This window comes from Mustela nivalis (genome assembly GCF_964662115.1).
Source record: "Mustela nivalis genome assembly, chromosome: 9".
Taxonomy (NCBI): domain Eukaryota; kingdom Metazoa; phylum Chordata; class Mammalia; order Carnivora; family Mustelidae; genus Mustela; species Mustela nivalis.
Window position 1 is genome coordinate 8,841,715 of NC_139028.1, and position 18,526 is coordinate 8,860,240.

General features: G+C 45.6%; 2 protein-coding genes across 4 annotated transcripts in view; one reads left to right on the plus strand and one right to left on the minus strand.

Moving 5' to 3' along the window:
* The window catches only part of DYNC2H1 (dynein cytoplasmic 2 heavy chain 1), a 670,805-nt gene that overhangs the window by 354,934 nt on the left and 297,345 nt on the right, over positions 1–18,526 (plus strand). The gene's annotated exons all lie outside the window — the stretch shown is intronic.
* Positions 17,727–18,526, minus strand: part of DCUN1D5 (defective in cullin neddylation 1 domain containing 5) — a 25,442-nt gene continuing 24,642 nt past the window's right edge. Inside the window, exon 7 of one of the 3 annotated variants that reach the window (XM_082684006.1) lies at positions 17,727–18,116. In XM_082684006.1, the coding sequence (XP_082540132.1) occupies positions 18,046–18,116 (71 nt within the window). In that variant the 3' untranslated portion in view covers positions 17,727–18,045. Of the gene's footprint in view, positions 18,142–18,526 lie in introns of all 3 variants that reach the window. The other 2 variants (XM_082684005.1, XM_082684007.1) reach the window with 2 other exon arrangements.

Sequence of the window (18,526 nt, forward strand, 5' to 3'; positions counted from 1 at the left end):
AATATCCTTTATTTCCCATGAACAGGACATTCAATTCATCGACACGTGAGTTTGAAAAGTTGTAATCATAAACAATGAATCTTGGAACACTGAAAAAATAAATTTTAAAAAATTTAATATAAAAATAAGAAAATGACGGGCGCCTGGGTGGCTCAGTGGGTTAAGCCGCTGCCTTCGGCTCAGGTCATGATCTCAGGGTCCTGGGATCGAGTCCCGCATCGGGCTCTCTGCTCAGCAGGGAGCCTGCTTCCTCCTCTCTCTCTCTGCCTGCCTCTCTGCCTACTTGTAATCTCTCTCTGTCAAATAAATAAATAAATCTTTAAAAAAAAAAATAAGAAAATGAAATAAAAGCCATGATCAGGAAATTCCTATTGGTTGTTTTAACATAAACTTTACTTGTGTGTCTTCTGTATACGATGTTTAATTATTCGTGTTGAAGAGAAACAAAGTTATAAACTGATGCATCGGTCTTAGAGCATGGGAGTTCCCTGTGGGACCCAGGAAGCAGAGGACAGTATCCGAATAAAGCCGTGTTAGGATTTAAGAAGTGAGGCCAAGCAGAGTAACCCCGTGGTCTAACTGGAGAATGTATCTTCTGTAATTTTGCATTTATGCTCAGAGACCAGTTCATCTGTAACAATCCTGGGGGGGTGAGAATTATAGCTTCTACTACTTGAACTTCCCAGCAGTCCAGAAAAATCAATTTTTTAATTTTTGCAATGGGGTTTTAGGGTGACTCTTTTGAATAATATTCACAATTCCAAACTTCTCTGATCTTTCCCGAAATTCAATGAGCAAAAATTAATGACTTAAATGCAGATTCCCCCTTGCTTAATGATTACCGAGTGTCCTTCTGATGTTAACAATCAATTTCCCCATGTATACCAAGCAAGTTGTCTCTTTATTTTTCATTTTAAGATTTTGTTTATTTGAGAGAGAGAGAGAGAGACAGAGCACAGAAGGGGGGATTGACAGAAAGAGAAGGAGAAGCAGGCTCCCCGCTGAGCAGGGAGCCCAAAGTGGGACTCAATCTCAGAACTCTGAGATCACGACCTGAGCTGAAGGCAGATGCTTAACCAACTGAGCCACCCAGATGCCCTGGTCTCTTTTATTGACTGAATAGGTTCAAACCACTAAATGGCTTTCAAAGTTGGGAAATGGTCAGTGATGTGTTAATCACAGTTTTAGTGACATGTTTATTAGATTAGTTTCCTAATCATGGAATTCTGTCACAGTTACATGCACTTCACACTGTTAACTGCTGCATACTGACTTATTCATACCATCTGAACTCGCTGAACGGCGCTTTAGAGCCTATAAAGTGCTCTGCCAGGCCTTATCTTATTAGAACCATATGACAAACCCTGGAAAGGATCCTGGCAAATGGTCTGGCTTCTAATCCAGAGCTCTGTTGACTGGTAATAACTAAGGGTACAAAAGTACAAAGAGAATGGTGAACTCCCAGCTGTAAATGGTCAGATTTTCTAGTTTTCTCCAGCTTAACTTTTAAAAGGATCAGACCAACCCCACAAAGAGGATGTGCAAATTCCCTTGACATATTTATAACACAACAGACCATTCTCCCCTGAAGCACACAGAAATTTATATTTAAAAGAAGTAGTTGCTGATTTAAAGAATCGATTTCTTTTTTTTTTTTTTTTAAGATTTTTATTTATTTATGAGAGAAACAGCAAGAGAGAGAGAGTGAGCCAGCACGAGAAGGAACAGAGGGAGAAGCAGACTCTCCGCTGATCAAGGAGCCCAATGCAGGGCTCCATCCCAGGATCCAGGGATCGTGACCTGAGCTAAAGGCAGACACTCAGCTGAGTCGCCTAAGAGTCCAGGAAATAAGTGATTTCTGCTTATCCCTTTTTACTTTTAGATATTACTGGGCTTTTTCTCAATCACTTCTATTTTTTAAGTACTTAAGTAATCTTTTAAATTCACATGTTAAGTAGTTGGAATCTCTGGCAAGGCCAGGATCTGGTCCATGTGATTTTCTTTCCCCACTTGTCATTCTTTCCACTTAGTTACCCTCTGGAAATTGGATTGTGTCATAAAGTGATACAATACGGATCTGTTTATACTTCTGAAGTACCTCTTTCCTGTTTTGTTTTTCTCCTATTCCGATTACATACATGTATCAGAAGTCCAAACAATTTACTTGTCTTCCACTAGCCCCACTGGTTTCTTTCATGTTTTTCCGATCAAAGGAACAGGACGGACAACTCATAGAACCCACAGCGAGAGTTGGTGTCATTTCCTTTGCTCTTTCCCATCCCTGCCACGCACACACTGTGCTCTGTGCTCCCACTTCCCCGTGTTTGATCCACCACCACCTGCCTTCGCAGAGAAGATGTGGAAGGCCTCTGTATGTTAATACTGGAAGGGCATAAGGAGTTCAGGGCAGACAGCACATTAATGTATATTGGGAACCACATTAAATCACAGCTCTTGTTTCTAAGAAAGCTTGTATCACTTTAACACATAACAGAGGGTTGCTAATCATCACTTTTTTTAAGTCTTACATTAACTTAAAAAAAAAAAGATTGATTTATTTACTTCTTTGACAGAGAGAGAAAGCAAGAGCACAAACAGGGCGAGTGGGAGAGGGAGAAGCAGACTCCCCGCTGAGCAGGCAGCCGGATGCGGGACTCGATCCCAGGACCACAGGATCATGACCTGAGCCGAAGGCAGGTGCTTAACCCACTAAGCCCCCCAGGCGCCTCTGGTTATTGACTTTTTCATGTTAAAGAAAGGCGTTCATGAGTTTAGCAGGACCTTGAGAAGGAAGTCAGAGGACGGCAGTGCAGCTCATCGCAGCAGAAGGCAGCAGAAAGCATGGGGGTGCAGGACAGAGGCCAGGGCGTCTCAAGAGCAGCCTCACAAGGCAAACGGAGAATGCAGGGGGCATGGGCAGTTGTGGGCTCCCTCGGCTACACTCGGGGCAGAACAGCAGAGAAAGGCACCAGGGCCAGAGGAAAGACCACGCAGGCGCTCGCCAAGTTTCCCTCTTCTCCTAGTAATGTGAATGTGAATCTGAAATTAAGTTAAACACAGAGCTGCCCTATGACCCCTCAGTTGCTGCTGGCTATGTACCCAACACAAAACATCTACTTGAAAGGGTACGCGCACCTCCGTGCTTATAGCAGCAACCAAGACAGGGAAGCAGCCCGAGTGTCCGTGGACTGAGGACTGGGTAGAGAGGGTGTGGTCCACACAAACAACGGACTATGACGCGGCCATCAAAAAGAATGAGATCTTGCCATTTGCAGTGATGTGAACGGAGCCAGAGGGCATGATTAAAGTGAAACACATCAGTCAGAGAAAGACAAGCACCACACAATTTCACTCATGGGTGGGAACTCATGGGTGGGATTTAAGAAACAAAACAAATGAGCAAAGGGGGAAAGACGTGACTAAGCCGGTCCCTGCACCTATACTGGAGGTGTCACCTCTGGAGTCTTATGGTTCTAGTTCAATATTTTCAGAGGATTCAAAGGATCATGAGACAAGCATGTATTTGTCTGTTCACCATGAACTCATTTATTCTTCAATAAACATTTCTTGAGCGCCCACTGTTTACCAGAACCCACAGTACATGCTAGAAAATCATTCATTCATTCATTCATTCATTTGCTTGTGCATGCTCACCATGTCCTGGGCCTTGGGAACAGGTCAGTGAAGGTCCCCTGCCACATAGGTGTGTAAGAAACTTAAGGTACAATATAAAATTCACTGTAGCAAAGGTTGTGTAAAACATAGTAAAGCAAGAGAGAAGCAGAGAGGACAGAGGACACGATGTGGCGGGACGAAGAAGGCTCTAGTTGGGTCTTGAAGGATGTGGTTGCGTGTATGAAGGGAGAGAGAAAGATGGATCAGGCAGAAGAATGGCATCTTCAGAGTCAAGCAGGTGTGGAGGTACGAATGGGCTGCTCCAGGGATGAAGAACCAGTGGGTCCCAGGAGAAACTGTTGAAGAAACTAGAACTTTCCAACCTGGAGAAGACGAGACTCATGGCTGAGGTACTACTGTTATTTTCAAATTCCTCACGGTCTGTCACATGGACAAAGGAGTCCACTCCACAGAAACAACCCCGGAAGCCTCGAAGAAATGCGTAAAGGGTCAGTGTCAGGGGCGACCCGCAGTGAGCGGGACAGAAAACACCCACACACAGCCTGAACAAGTGTAAGGCTGCAGGGCAAGCCCTCCTCTGGCTTGAGCACTGACGTTCGAAGCCAAGCGCAGTGAATTAATTCTTCAGGTTCTGTGAGAGCGAACGTCAGGTCACGGTACTCCAGGAGAGCACACCAGCCTGCAGGAGAATCCTGGAGAAGGAAGGGGCCGTGGCCACCGAACCCCGTGCTCTCACATTACACTGAGTAGCAGAAGCCTTGGAAAGATGCATGGCCAGCCGAATGTCCCCCAGCAAACTCGCGGCTGCACGTGGACTAGACTCACCTCTTCCATGTCCAGGGAGGCGATTGCCGCACGAGATCAGGGGCTGCTCTGAAGCAAATCCGCATCTGGAGCCTGAGTCCCTGGGGAACACACACACGGGACACCCAAAGCATGGTCTGTGATGTGCCCGGAGCTTGGAACGAGAAGCTGCAGTGCAGACGACAGGGGAGCAGTACGCATTTTCCATGATCGTCCACAGCTACCGAGGGTGGCTTCTCCAAAATGTGGCCCTGTGAGATGGTTCTCTCAACCCAGGAGAAACACACAGCGCACTCCTGACCAGTAATGAAGAAGAGGCCGTGATAATAGATCACAGGGAACCGCGCAAACAATTCACTCCAAATTAACCTCTGTCAGCCTTCTAACACGGTAAGCAAATAGACGTGTTCACCCTGCCCACCATTTCCTCATCCGATCAGCAAGGAGGCAGGTGTGTGCAGACCTGCTGGTGGGTCTCACACGGAACTGAGCGTGTCTGGAAAATACAAGGTCACAGCGGCGTTTTCAAGGAGCTCTGAGCAAGACAACGCCATGTGACGAATGCCGGAGGAGCGAGAGGATGCTGGGGACTGGTGCGGGTGAGCGAAGCCTTCCCGGAAGACACAGGATCTTCACTGGTTGAGGGGTTTGGAAGGAAGAGAAAGTGCGTGGGTCAGGGCTATGCTGTGGAAGGTAGCGCACAAGGAACGTGTCCGTGGAAAGTTGCCGTAGCGCTGTGCCGGGCTGTAAGGAAAGTGTCTGGATTTCAGCAAAATCTACCTAAATCATCTTTTCGCAGAAAATAGATATACTCAATAGATGGGTTACTGACCGGCTGAACGGCCGCTCTCCACAAGTAAGAAGCAAGAAGTTGATACGGAAGAAAAGAAAGGTTTTCATCGGCTTTGTCCAGTTGTATTGACGAGTTAAATACAAAGCAAAACTAGCATTGGAGGGACAAGTAACTTAGTAATGGCTAATACAGAAATCTCCTAGACACGAAGCTTTAGTTCACTACAAATCCGGTGAGACCAAGGGAAGCCAGTTCAGGCCTCTGAAGATACGAAACAAGAGACACAAGCATCGGGTCCAAGATGTCCTCTCACTTTGCGGGTCTGCCACGGTGCAGATAGGCCTTTTACAAGACAGGAAGCCTAGGTGACCAGAGAGAGGGAGTATTTCCCAGGTCCCGTCTAGAAGTGCTGTTTATGGTCTGTTCAATCTTGGGCCAATCTCTTTGGGATCCCTTTCTGACTCCAAAGAAAGAGAGTTTTCCTAAATCATCTTCATCCAACTCCCGATAAGCCCGCGTGCTGATGGAGGCCGCCAGGCCTACCCTAAAGGCCGTGCCATGAGGTGTCAGGTGCCCAGACACTCTGATGTGTGCCCGGAATCATGTCAATCACACCTCAATGAAAACAAAACCCCCCAAACACCGTGGGCCTTCAAGATTTGGACACTTCTTCTTATACCCCAAGTCCTGAGGTCACCGTAGGACGTCAACAACTGCTTCCTGGATGAGCGAGTGATGAGTGAACGAGTGTTACTTCTGGGAAGCTTCCAGAGTGTCCTGTGAGGCCCTGGGCACCAGGCGAGACAGCGGGGAGCCTGGCCCGCTGCACTGGGTCCAGGTGAACAGTGTTTTCAGCTCATTCCCTCCTCCTCCACTGGGAGGGGCTTGTCATCAGCAAAGGGGGAAGCACGCTTCTTTATCGCACCTTTATTTACTTTTTTAAATTACACAAGTGATACATACTCATGGTTAGCAGAGAAAATGCGGAGGATGAAGCAAACATGAAACTCCTGGTGGTCGCCATTTTCCAGTTCTGGAACGCAGACGTTCAGGCTTTTCCCTGTCCGCTCACACACGCGCCGGAGCAGCTGGTGGCGTGTGCCATTTCCAAGCCCGTTCCTCCCCACTCCCACGACACAGCGTGGATTCTTCTCAGCAGACTACTCCAAAGGAGGACTGTAATGTACATGACCAGTGTTTGTGTGGTTAAACATTGAGACGGTTTCCTTCCCTCCCAGCTATAAACTAGGTTATGATAAAAAATCTTTTGCAATTTTTTTTATTTATCCTTTCGGATAAATTCGCAGGCATAGAATTGGTGGGTGAAGGGAGATAAGCATTACCAAAGCCTTTGATTGCATCTCCCCCCAAATGCTTTCCAGAAGAGGTCCTGCCAGTTCATATTCCCTTTAGCAAATACTAATAGAAAATGTATTTCAGCAAAATTCAAAAATCCTTGTTTCCCTGTACCTTTATCAGCCAGGGGTGTGACTAGTTTTAAAAATCTGTGCCAGTTCCAGAGGCAAAAATATCCTAACTGTTTTAATGTGCATTCCTCACTTGGATTTACACCTGATGATAACTTTCAAAGGTCCACATTAAAAACAGGGCTGTAATGGAACGCCTACCATACAGTAAGAAGAATACACAGAAGATAATTACACATCTTACAGAAGCAAAATGGTTTCCTTATCTGTTCATCTTCGTTTGTTCCACTGATTGCTTTCGCTGGACTGTGCAGCTGTGAACAGTGGACAAGCGAAGGCAAGTACCCCGGCCTGCTCTCAAGACCACAGTCTAGTTAAGAAAACGAACTTGTAAATTGTACGTTACAATACAGCGCGGTCAACACTTGAAAACAAGTACCTACAAAGTGGACAGCGGCTCAAAGACGGGCAGGAAGGAAGGGAGGTTTCTCGGGATAAGGGGAAGGAACCCCTAGCGGCTACAGGAGGCAAAAGAGAGAGAGAGTGGCCTGTGCGCCGGAGGGACAAGTGACAACAAACCCAATCCTGCGTCACAAAGACCAGGCTTGCTATTACCAAGTCATACATTCCGAGGCAAAAGAGAATCCTACTTTCCCTTCTCGGCATGGTCTGCCACCCGTTACGTGTCCACTGTTGGGCAACAGGAGTCCAGTCGGTGTAACCACCTGACGGCCAAAATGTGAGACAAGTAAGCAGCGGAGGAATAAAGACAACAGAGGCCTTAGGAAGCCCAGAGGCGAGCCGTTAGAGCCAAGGGAGCAGCCACCCCCAGGAGGGTTTTGTGAAGCTCTCCTGCAGGGTTTCCTCTGGGGTCTGCCTCTCTCAGCGCGGCACCATCCTTCAGAATCAGGTCGGCATAAAGAGCTCGTGACTGACTCACTCCAAAGTAGCACGGCCGAGTCTCAACGCAGCTTCCAGCAATCCCCGAAGCAGATCTGGTGGCTTCATATGTTCACTTTCCTTCCCTACCCCGGGGACAGCCTCACCGGCAAATGCCGGAGCCGACGCTCCCGAGCGCCCTTCTTCCCGTCGGCCGGGCCCCTCGTGCGGTCCCTCCACAGACACACATCTGGAGGCCAGCGTGTCACGGGAGCTTTCACGAAGCGGCTCACCGGCACCTCGGGGCACGGCGTCAGTCTGAGCACCGGTCTTCCCTCTGCTTCTGCGACAGGGCCAGGGGAGCTACGCTATTCTCGAGGCCACGGGGCCGGGAAGCAGCAGAGCCAGGGCCCCCCAGATCCTGCCGCTTGGAGCCCAGGGCACTGTGCCGCGCCTCCCTGCTCCAGCTGTCTGTGTCCTGGTTCCAAACACCCAAGTCGCCGCCTCTCAAAACACACCTCCCTCTAGTCTTATTGGCTCTGAGAACCCGACCTGGCCACGTTGGTCCATACTACTGTCCCTCCTCTGAGCCACAGTGGCGTGTCACTCAGCACGCAAATGGTGCGGGCTCAGACAATGCTTCGTGGGGCACTGCTCTTGGGTCAGAAACCGCTCTGGGGCCGGCTCGTACGGGACGACTCTGGCTCCGCTCGAAGTGAAGCTCGTTCAGGTCTACGAGCACAGCTGACAGCCTCTGTGAGTCAGGCCACCCGAGCCTGAGAGAAGGCATGAGGTACCCTCCAGCATCTTAACTCAAACCGGAAGGCACACCAAGCGTTCAGGTCCACAGGCACACGTTTGCTCATTTATTCGTCCCCTGATGAATTCTGCAGGTTAACTCTTTAAGTTACTGGCCACGTGCCCCCACTGGGCACAAAACGACCAGTGCAACAGGGCTTGTCTTCCCAATGACGTGCAGTTTAGTCGAGAAGACAGACGTAAATGTGTCCGCTCATCTGATACACATCTATTAAGCCCTTATCACTGAGTAGACATGGGGGTGGGGGAAACGACACATGTGACTTACAGGGTCTCTGCTCACAGAGCTGCTTCACCACCAAGGGACTGGGGTCCAACAAGGCAGAGACTGGACGGTCTTGCTTATCCTACGTGGTACGGGGCCACACTGAAGCCTCAGCCCACAGACACTCACTCACTCCTGTGTCTACTCCATACCTCTTGTGGCAGCTCTTACAGCTCTCACCTCTCTAGACCAACTCTAGGTCATGAAACTAAGACAGAAGAGTCACAAAACTTATCATTCTAGTATAAACATTTCCAGTCCTGCTCGAACTAGATTTCCTCCCATTCCGTGCTAACACAATGCCAGCCACTTCCTGGCTTCTATACAGAGAATGAAACCAAAGTTTCTAAACAGAGTCACATAGTCTGTTCACATTTGACAGGGCAAGGCGCAAACGTGGAAAGACTGATTTTCACAATACGCTTGTCTGAAAGCAAGGAGCTCCTCTGAGCCTTCCCAAAGCGGTCTGGGTCTTCCACTCCAACTAGAGCATGACATCTTTGTTGTAAATACTGTGCTTCTAAATACAATTTCGTTTGCAAAGCAGTTCTGCTACTTAAAAAAATTTTAAACAACTAGTTTAAGAGAATCAAACAGTCTAATGAGAAATTCCAGTGTTTTGGCTTTATAATTTTTATATTAAAAGAAAGTCCCCACTATGAGGTCAAATCGATCCACTTTCAAGACAGCCATGGCAGCCAGTGTCACCAGCACTCAGTCCTTGCTGCTGACTACACTCTGGACTGATCATCTCATTTAGGTCTATTTATCGTCCCTTTGAAAAACCATTTCACTACATAGCCCCACAGTAACAGAATAAAATGAATTAGTTTTTATCATTGACATTAAAGACTAATTTCCTGAGAGATTTGCATTTTTTTTAAAGATTTTTATTTATTTATCAGAGAGAGAGGGAGAAAGTGAGCACAGGCAGACAGAGTGGCAGGCAGAGGGAGAAGCAGGCTCCCCGCTGAGCAAGGAGCCCGATGTGGGACTCGATCCCAGGACGCTGGGATCATGACCTGAGCCGAAGGCAGCTGCCCAACCAACTGAGCCACCCAGGCGTCCCAGATTTGCATTTTTTAATCTATCTGATTTAGTGGATCTTTTCCCCCATTTATTTGATGCTATTATAGTAACACTCACTCAGTGACCACAAACCCATCCTACACAGTCCAACTGATGTTTTTCCAGATGGCAATAAAGCTAATACTCGCTGCACCCTGTTTTAGGTCATCCTCAAAACAATGCTACGAGGTCACTATAAGAGCCTCACTTTACACGTACTGGAGTGAAGAACTAGCCGGGGCACGGCGTCAGTCTGAGCACCGGTCTTCCCTCTGCTTCTGCGACAGGGCCAGGGGAGCTACGCTATTCTCGAGGCCACGGGAGAAGTGTCACGTGTGTACAAACTTAGTGGGTGAGAAGTGGGAAAAAGAGAATTGGACCCTTATTCCTGCAAGCTCCTTTCTCCCCATACTTCTCGAACAGACACAAGACGGACAGGAAGATGTGTCCGTCTTCCCCACTGATCCTTCTCCACTCAGAAGCGATAAGCCTAGCCCTCCTCCGTGGAGAGCAACAGGTCATCTCCCCTAGCTGCGCCAGCTCATGGAGGGCGCTGGGCAGTTCGGAAGAGGAGCAAGTGCCCAGCAAGAGCTGGAGTCACCTCTACCACCACGCCAGCTCCTCACAGGTGAGCCTTCCTGCAGGGGACTTTTTTGCAAAGGAACCAATCCCCTCACTGTCCCCCTGCCCCTTAGTTCTGTGTCTTTTCATACACTACGAGTTAGCCTAAGTGCAGGCCCTGTGCGGGGCACGTGCAGGTGCCAGCGATAAGCGAGCCTGGATCTCTAACATTGCGGGGAACAAGACAGCGATACCAGGCATGAGACGGTAAGTGCTGAGAGATGCTACAGTAAAGCTGCTTTAGGCAAGGGCTCTCTCACACTCAGCTCTGCAGCCCCAATTCTTACAGCACAAAGCTAATGGCTCACGACATTTCCTGAGTAAATCCAGTCCAGAACTCCTCCCGACCGGCTTCAGACTGTCTGATGGACCTGTGGGGCTGGGGGCTCCGTACCAGATTCTACCTGAAGTAAAATACACCTGTCTCCTTGAACTTCACATGCAAGTATTTATCAGCCCCCGTCCTGGATGCTCTGAAACCAACCATCAGAATTGGATGCTTTCCCAGCAACAGAAAACACACAGCATCTACTGATGCCCCTGCAACGGGAGCAGGCCTGAATCCAGGTGCGGCTCTGCAGAAACGAGAAGCAAGCCTGCCCCCTTGTGCCTAAACGGAGGAAGTGAAGCAGAAGTGCCACTCCAGGTCAGCAGAAGGAGTGCCGCAGACAGCTCAAGTGCAGAGCTGTGCCGTTCCGGGAATACGATGGAGTTCATCCTTTGAATTTAAGTGCCACGTGCATACATGTGCTTCCAATCCTGACTGGTAAGTGTCCGTGCTTCCATTCCATGCTTCCTGTGCGTAGACAATAAGAACACTACACGTTTCATCCTGAAGAAGGGTCACGCGTGTACAAACTTAGTGGGTGAGAAGTGGGAAGTCAGCTCTCAATGTCTCTCATCAGTGTCTTTCTGCTCTGCGGCACGCACTCTCTCAGCGAGCTCATCGTGGCCTGACCTAAAAGAGGGCTCTCCACCGGTGACTTCCAAGTAGGGTCAACCCTCCAATAACGTGGCCACGAGGGGCACCACCCCCGTGCCATCAACCACCTGTGTGACATCTGACTCCCCCAAACTTTCTGTCTAAGAGCCTGATAGCCGGAGCCCCTAGTGAGAACACAAACAGCCCATTCACGCGCAGTTTGTATACCATACGCATAGCGCTGCATCCTGATAACTTCTGATGTAAATCATAAGAAAAATGCATTTACAGTAATTTATCAACAAAAAATCCACATATAGAGTGGATCTGCACAGTTCAAACGTGTGCTGTTCACGGGTCAACCATGTGTGTGCATATCCAGCTGAGAAGCCCCCTCCAAACCCGGACTCAAGTACCCCCGCTCCCCAGCCTGTCCTACACGCCCCTGGAACACCTACCAGGTCTATCTACCAGAACACGTCCCGCGCCAACCTCCCCAGCCTGCTCTTGTGGGTCTTCCCTCTAGTAGCAAATGGCTGCTTCGTTCCTCACAGGTTTCAAGCCAAAAATCTGAGCCTCTCCTGACTCATCCTTCTCGTACCCCGCATCCAACTCCTCTGCGTACTCTCTCCTCTACTATCAAAATATATGCCAGGTCTATTATTTTCATTGCCCTTGGCCTCCTCCGAATGATGCCATTTTCGTCTGGATTATTGCATTACCCTCCCACCCAAAGCGCTGCCTTCCCTCCTTGCTTTGATCAGAACCCCATCTGCTTCCCACCACCCTCTGTGAAAGCCTGTCCTTAGAAAGGCTTACAAGGCCCTCTATGATGACCTGCCACGAGGCATGATGACCACCCCTGATCTCTCTAACCTCAGCTTCCTAGTGCTGGCCACTCCTCTGTTCCTGCTCTGTACCGTCACAGTGATCTCCTTGCTGGTTCTTGAAGACACTACGCACACTTAGCAGCTCAGGGCCTTGACGTGAAATATCCCTTCTATCTGGCAAGCTCAATCCCAGATATGCAACCAGCACAATGGTTCATGGCTTCAGATCTCTGCTCAGTGTCACTGTCAGGGCACAGTTTAAATAGCAATCCTATACTCACACACGCCCCAGACTCCTTCCTCAACTTGCTTTCCCTAAATTACCTTGCTATCTATGATCAACTGCGCGCGTGTGCGCGCGCGCGCGCACATACACACACACACACACTCGGGCCTAGAATACTCGCTGGCACAGAGCAGATATTTTGGATTTACTGAAATATTTAGTCCCGGAGGAATATGAATAAGCCTAATCTTAAAAAAAAAATGGGAGAATAAAACAAGAAATCCTGACAGTTTCAGTTTATACAGGACAGAAAACTTTGTTTAGAAAAACTATTAAAATGCATCATTTTTTGTTCAAATATCAAGGTATATTATTCATCTACCACTTACTGACCAATGCTAGGACAAGGCCCTGCTGGACTCCTAACAATTCTGGCAGCTGTTAATGCAATTCTACGTACGGTGAAGTTGAAGAGAACACAGGTCAAGTGACTGATGTAACAAAATATGGCAAAGAGAAAACCCACCCAGGTTTCTCTGGTATTACTTCCAGGTCTTTCAAGGAATGATGTGAATCCAAAACAAGTCGGGTTTCTGCACTCATTTGCTTGACAGTATAATACAGCTAAAATACTCAAGGCACGCTGACAACACCCACAGAAATTAGTTTTGCTAAGCTTGATGAATTAATGATACTAAGTCTCACATGGCTAGCTGCTCCAGTATTAAAGTCCTTCGTGTTTTGTGGTTCAAATACAACTGGTGGCAACCACACATGAAAGCGAAATCCTCCTTTTACCTTCAGACTTGGAAAGAGCTGCTACGCACAACCTTGTTTCCTCCACAGAAAAACAAATTACAGGTAATGGTTCACACACATTAAGTCTCTGTCTCTCTCTCACACACACACACACACATACATACACTGGATTTCGGGTAAATCTGGCTTTCTACATATCCACCTTGCTTCCTGCTGTTAGCTTCTAATATGGTATTTGGTTATTTCACAGTATCCACAATTTTAACTTAATACTTGAAACAATCCATGGAAGGAGTTTCATTAATACTTTAAAGTGAGAAAGCTAAAACGTCTTCAAAATGGCAGAATTTGGGAGGAACTAAGACATTTCTAATGAAACTGTTTTACTCTAACTCTTCCATTTACGGACCACAGACCCATAACATAAATACAAAAAAAGGTCTAAAACAATTGGCACTGCAAGATAAGATTTTATACTCATATTCACATCTAACTTTACTATATATTTTAAAGAGTACTTAAGACATGGTAAACTAGAACTCACGCAAAAATGAGCCATATTACAAAAGGCCCTAACAAATCACAGACAAAGCACACAAAATAAAGACAAAATGGTCAAAACAGTAACAAGTGGTCTAGGGAAGGAGCAAGGGAACCACTACAGGATCCAAAGGATCGTAAGGTGGATATAGCAAATTGAAGATGTTTTATTAAGACTGGTGTTTGGGAAAAGGTAAATCATTTGTGCTCATTAAAAGCTCTAAAGATATGAGCCAAAGAAATAGAATTTCACTAGAAAAATCGCTAGAATTAGCAAACTAGTGACAATTTGCCTAAGCTGTAGGACTGAAGCTCCTCGACCCACAATCTTTTTTTCTTTTTAAATATTTTTTTTTTTAAAGATTTCGTTTATTATTTATTTGACAGACAGAGATCACAAGTAGGCAGAGAAGCAGGCAGGGAGAGAGGGGGAAGCAGGCTTCCCGCTGAGCAGAGAGCCCGACGTGGGGCTCGATCCCAGGACCCTGAGATCATCACCTGAGCCGAAGGCAGAGGCTTACCCCACTGAGCTACCCAGGCGCCCCCATCCCACAATCTTTAATCTACATAAATGTATCATACAAGGGAGACAGCTTTTGGGGTTTCCACAGTACCACTCATAGGTAACTGTGACTGTGTGACTGTCAACAAGATAGATTAATCCTTAAGCAATCTCTTTTTCTGGTTGTTAGGAAGCATTTATGAAACTAATAAAACTACATTCATTAAAAAATTACATGATTCAGAAAATTCAGATCAGCATTCCCTATTGAGGAAATCAATGTGATTTTGCTATTTTTCTTTTTTTTTTACAAGTAATTTTTTAAAAGATTTTATTTATTTATTTGACAGAGAGAAATCACAAGTAGATGGAGAAGCAGGCAGAGAGAGAGAAAGAGAGAGGGAAGCAGGCTCCCTGCTGAGCAGAGAGCCCGATGCGGGACTCGATCCCAGGACCCTGAGATCATGACCTGAGCCGAAGGCAGCGGCTTAATCCACTGAGCCACCCAGGCGCCCCTGTTTTTCTTTTCTGAAAGGAAAATTAACTCTTCTGTGAATGTTTCCTTGTAATGATTTCCAGTATGACTCAAGAAGTACTAGTTCCTTAGGAATTCTTTAGGAATACCATTAAGAGATTACTGTGCCTTCTCTCTTAGTTAACAAAAAAAATGCATTTGAATTGTTTTAACATATCCCTAATTTATTTGACACTGTAGTTATCTGATAAACATACGAATTATGCCACAAAACTTCAGGCGACAAGAGCTTGCAAAGCCCAAACAAAACTTGACCCAACTAGGAGTTACCACAGTTTTGAAAAGTACACTTCTTCAAGAAAGCAGTAAAACAAATCAGCAATCTTATCATCTGCTTCTCAGGCTGACCACAGAATATATTCCAGTAAATCCATTCATAAGTTCACATGAGCAGTTAGAAAGGAACACTTGGTACAAAGTGCAATGTTTCATCGCAAACACACTGCTTCTGTTCGGAATCTAAGCTACTCCACACATCCTGTATGCCTGAGATACTGTGCCCTTTCTCCTCCCCTCCTGCAAAGTCATGGCATTCAATGTTGTTAAAGATAAATTTTTGGTCTTCTAGATGTAAAGGCATTTGCTTTAAGAGAAATAGTCCTCGGGGTCCCTCTCACATCCCCCAGAAGACTCTCACATCCCAGTTTAGGAAACACTCACCTAGAGGACTTCAAACAGAGTAAAACCCAACTCAACACAATCTAGGCATTATCCATAAAAATACTATCACTGTCAAAAATGTATGTCAAGAATTTTACTGGCAGCATTTAAAAAAGAAATCATTAGATCATAGAAGACACTGTGATGCAGATCAGCCCATGACTAAACATCCCTTTTTATCTCCCATTCAGGTCAAAGTGTGGAAGCTGCTGGGAGCCAACACTGTGTGACCCGAATCCCTGGCAACCTCCTGCAGAAACCAGGTCTGGTCAAACAGTACTGGCTCCAAGGGGCCAGGAGACAAGCTCCGCCCCCGCTCACAGTTGGGAATACAACCCCAGCTCTACTTCCTTCCTGCAGGGTCACACCGATGTGCTATTCTAGAAGCACGTCGTTCCCAACCATAAAGCACCAGTGAGATTTCATCCAATACAAAGGATGTAATTCAGAAAATTGTACAACATTCCCGGGAAGGCACTTGAAGCTAACTAAAAAGAAGAGCCTCAGCAGTTAGGAGACTTTCGATACACTGCAGGCTCCTTACTACTGCCCTATTTGCTTACACCACTCAACCTCTTCTACTTTTCCCAATAAATTAACTGCTGTTCAAATATAAATTAAGAGATGAAAGATAAGGAAGAAGCCCACATCCTGACTGACGGATCAGGGAGGGTAAATCTGCCTCCCCAGTAAGCAAATGTTAGGAACCTAAGGAGTGAGAGAAACAGCAGGAACAACAGAGTAAAGCAAGTATGGCCCAGGCAGGACTGGGCTGTTGACTTTAAGGGAAAAAAGTTTCATTTTAATTTTGAGATTCCAAAAGTCAAAATGTACTTTGGATAAGTGCAAAGTGAAGAGTGTTCTTTCTTTTACTTAAATAATGAGGACAGCAATGACATTACTATTACTTCATGTTATAAACGGACAACTTTTAAGATTTCACTTAAATTATAGGTTTTGAAGTTAAATAAAAGTGGGCGACATTCTTCAAGTTTAGAAGTTGTGCTTTGCAGAAAGACTCAATTAAATTATAAAGATTCAAACATCTAAAAAATCTAAATGCTTTACTTATAATAAATTTGATATTAAAACCTCATTCATGTAGTTGAATCATAGCACTGTCAATATACGCTCAGTTCTAATAATTCAGTGGTTCTAATACTTAGAAGGAACATTTCAGGAAATTATCCTTATTGATAAAACATTTAGGAAAAATAAGTTTTTGTACTGTCGTATCAGTGTTTTACAAAGTTGTACAAAGTGTTAGCATTAAAAAGCAAGTAAAACGTAATCACTTTCTCCCAGCTCATTAGCCAAATAATAAAAATCTTTAAAATGCTATTTTCCCTTATGCAGTCAATACTGAAAGTCACTCATTAAATAAATTCACCATTCAAAAATCAACCTTTATCTTAAATCCCAACAGAAATGTCCTTATTGTGGAAAAATAACCTATTTACTTCCTTCCACTCATAAATTGAAATTAGCAATGCTGCTGAGGGTTGCGGCTGGACCGTGAATGGGAGGCGCAACGGTCTGAAAAGCAATGTCCACGCAGCTCCACTCCTCGTCCGAAGATGCCTTTTGTGTGAATTCGGAAAGGCTTTCCTCTCCTCAAGATACTTTACTGCCAACATTTAGAAAGTTATGACAATTAACAATACTGTGATTATACCCATATAAACAGCATCCTTGGTTGTGCACCCTTACACCCAGAGATCTCCCAAGACTTCCTAATTTACTATCTTCTCTTCTTGTATGTATCTTAACTGAATCCACAACATCAGAGCTAAGGTTCTCTTTTAAAACAAAAAAAGGGCCCTCAACAAAGCTTTCCGTATCACAAAATGACAGTTAAAGAGATCACACATACGCCACCAGCAATGACAACAGTGATGATCATACAACCTCGATATTGCTCTTGAGTCTCTCATCAGCCGACTTTTGAGACCATTAACACAGGAACCTTGCTCTCTCAAACAGAAATGGAACTCTGTAATTGACAGTGCAGAAACTTGAAAGTCATACTAAGAACATACATGCAATGCTGATGAACGCTTACTGATGACACTATTTAACAGTTAGGAAAGCAAGATACCGGGACAAAATCATTCCAAGTCCCAACTTTTCAGATAAAGCATGTGCATAAGACCATGGCTGGTTTCACAGAAAACCAGAGCTGAGAGCCGGGGAACTCCCAATTCCAGAAATGTTTTGTATTCGCTGTATCAGAACATCATTATCCCAGAAGCCAAGGCCAATACTCTTCCTAATTGTTCACAGCTGATCACAATGAGCCGTACCATCAGTGGACTACGTTGCCAAATATTAAGATTGTTCAAAATCTTTAAAATTCCAAATTCATGGTGAGAAACATCCTCTGAAATTCGAGAATTAAAATGTACAAAAATAAATACCACTCTGACACTCAAGGGAGATCTTCACTTTAAGGCCTTTGTCACAAATCTGAATCTTTATTGTTCTGAAATAAATGTTATAAACATAACTCAAAACAAAAGCTTCAATATTCAGTCTCAGAAGAGGTGTGGCTCAATGCCCATCACATGTAACAAGAAAACTTCCTTTAAAAAAAAGGAAAAAAAAGTACTATGAGAAGTCTTTCATACGAATGAAAATGCACCCTTTGGATTTTTTCCTCGTCTTGTTAGCCTGTGTACACATGGGTGCCAAAAGGTTTGCATTTTCTTCACATTAGTTCTTGCTATGATGTTTGACGGATTTTTTGCCACTCAACAAATTCATCGAGAAGAACAGGCCCTAGAAATAAAGAAGCAATTCTTGTTAGAATTGAGTGAACTCATCCCTCCAACTATAGGACGCCCTGTCCACAAGCCCTGTGCCAGCGTTGAGGATGGACCCTCTGCCACTGCGGGGGTTCTGCTCCCCATTCCGCTGCTGGACTCCCCAGAGCTTGCTTCCCCAGCCTTTTCTTTCCAAAAAGATGGGACTTCCCACCATGGGTATTTGCTGCAACCTTCTTCGCAAGGTTCCGGTGTTCAACTCTCCAATAACTAAGTCAAGATTAACCTCTCCCCTTCTCTACGTGTTCATAGCACCCTGCTATTTAGTTCCTAAGGAATACTGAACGTGTTTAACGTAGCATTTCCAGGTTCCCTCACCATGAAATGTGTAAGCTTGGTGAAGGGGTGGCTGGTAACAGGCCCCAGTATGAATCTAAACATGCAGCAGGTGTCTAATCAACAGCTGGCCTAAGAACTA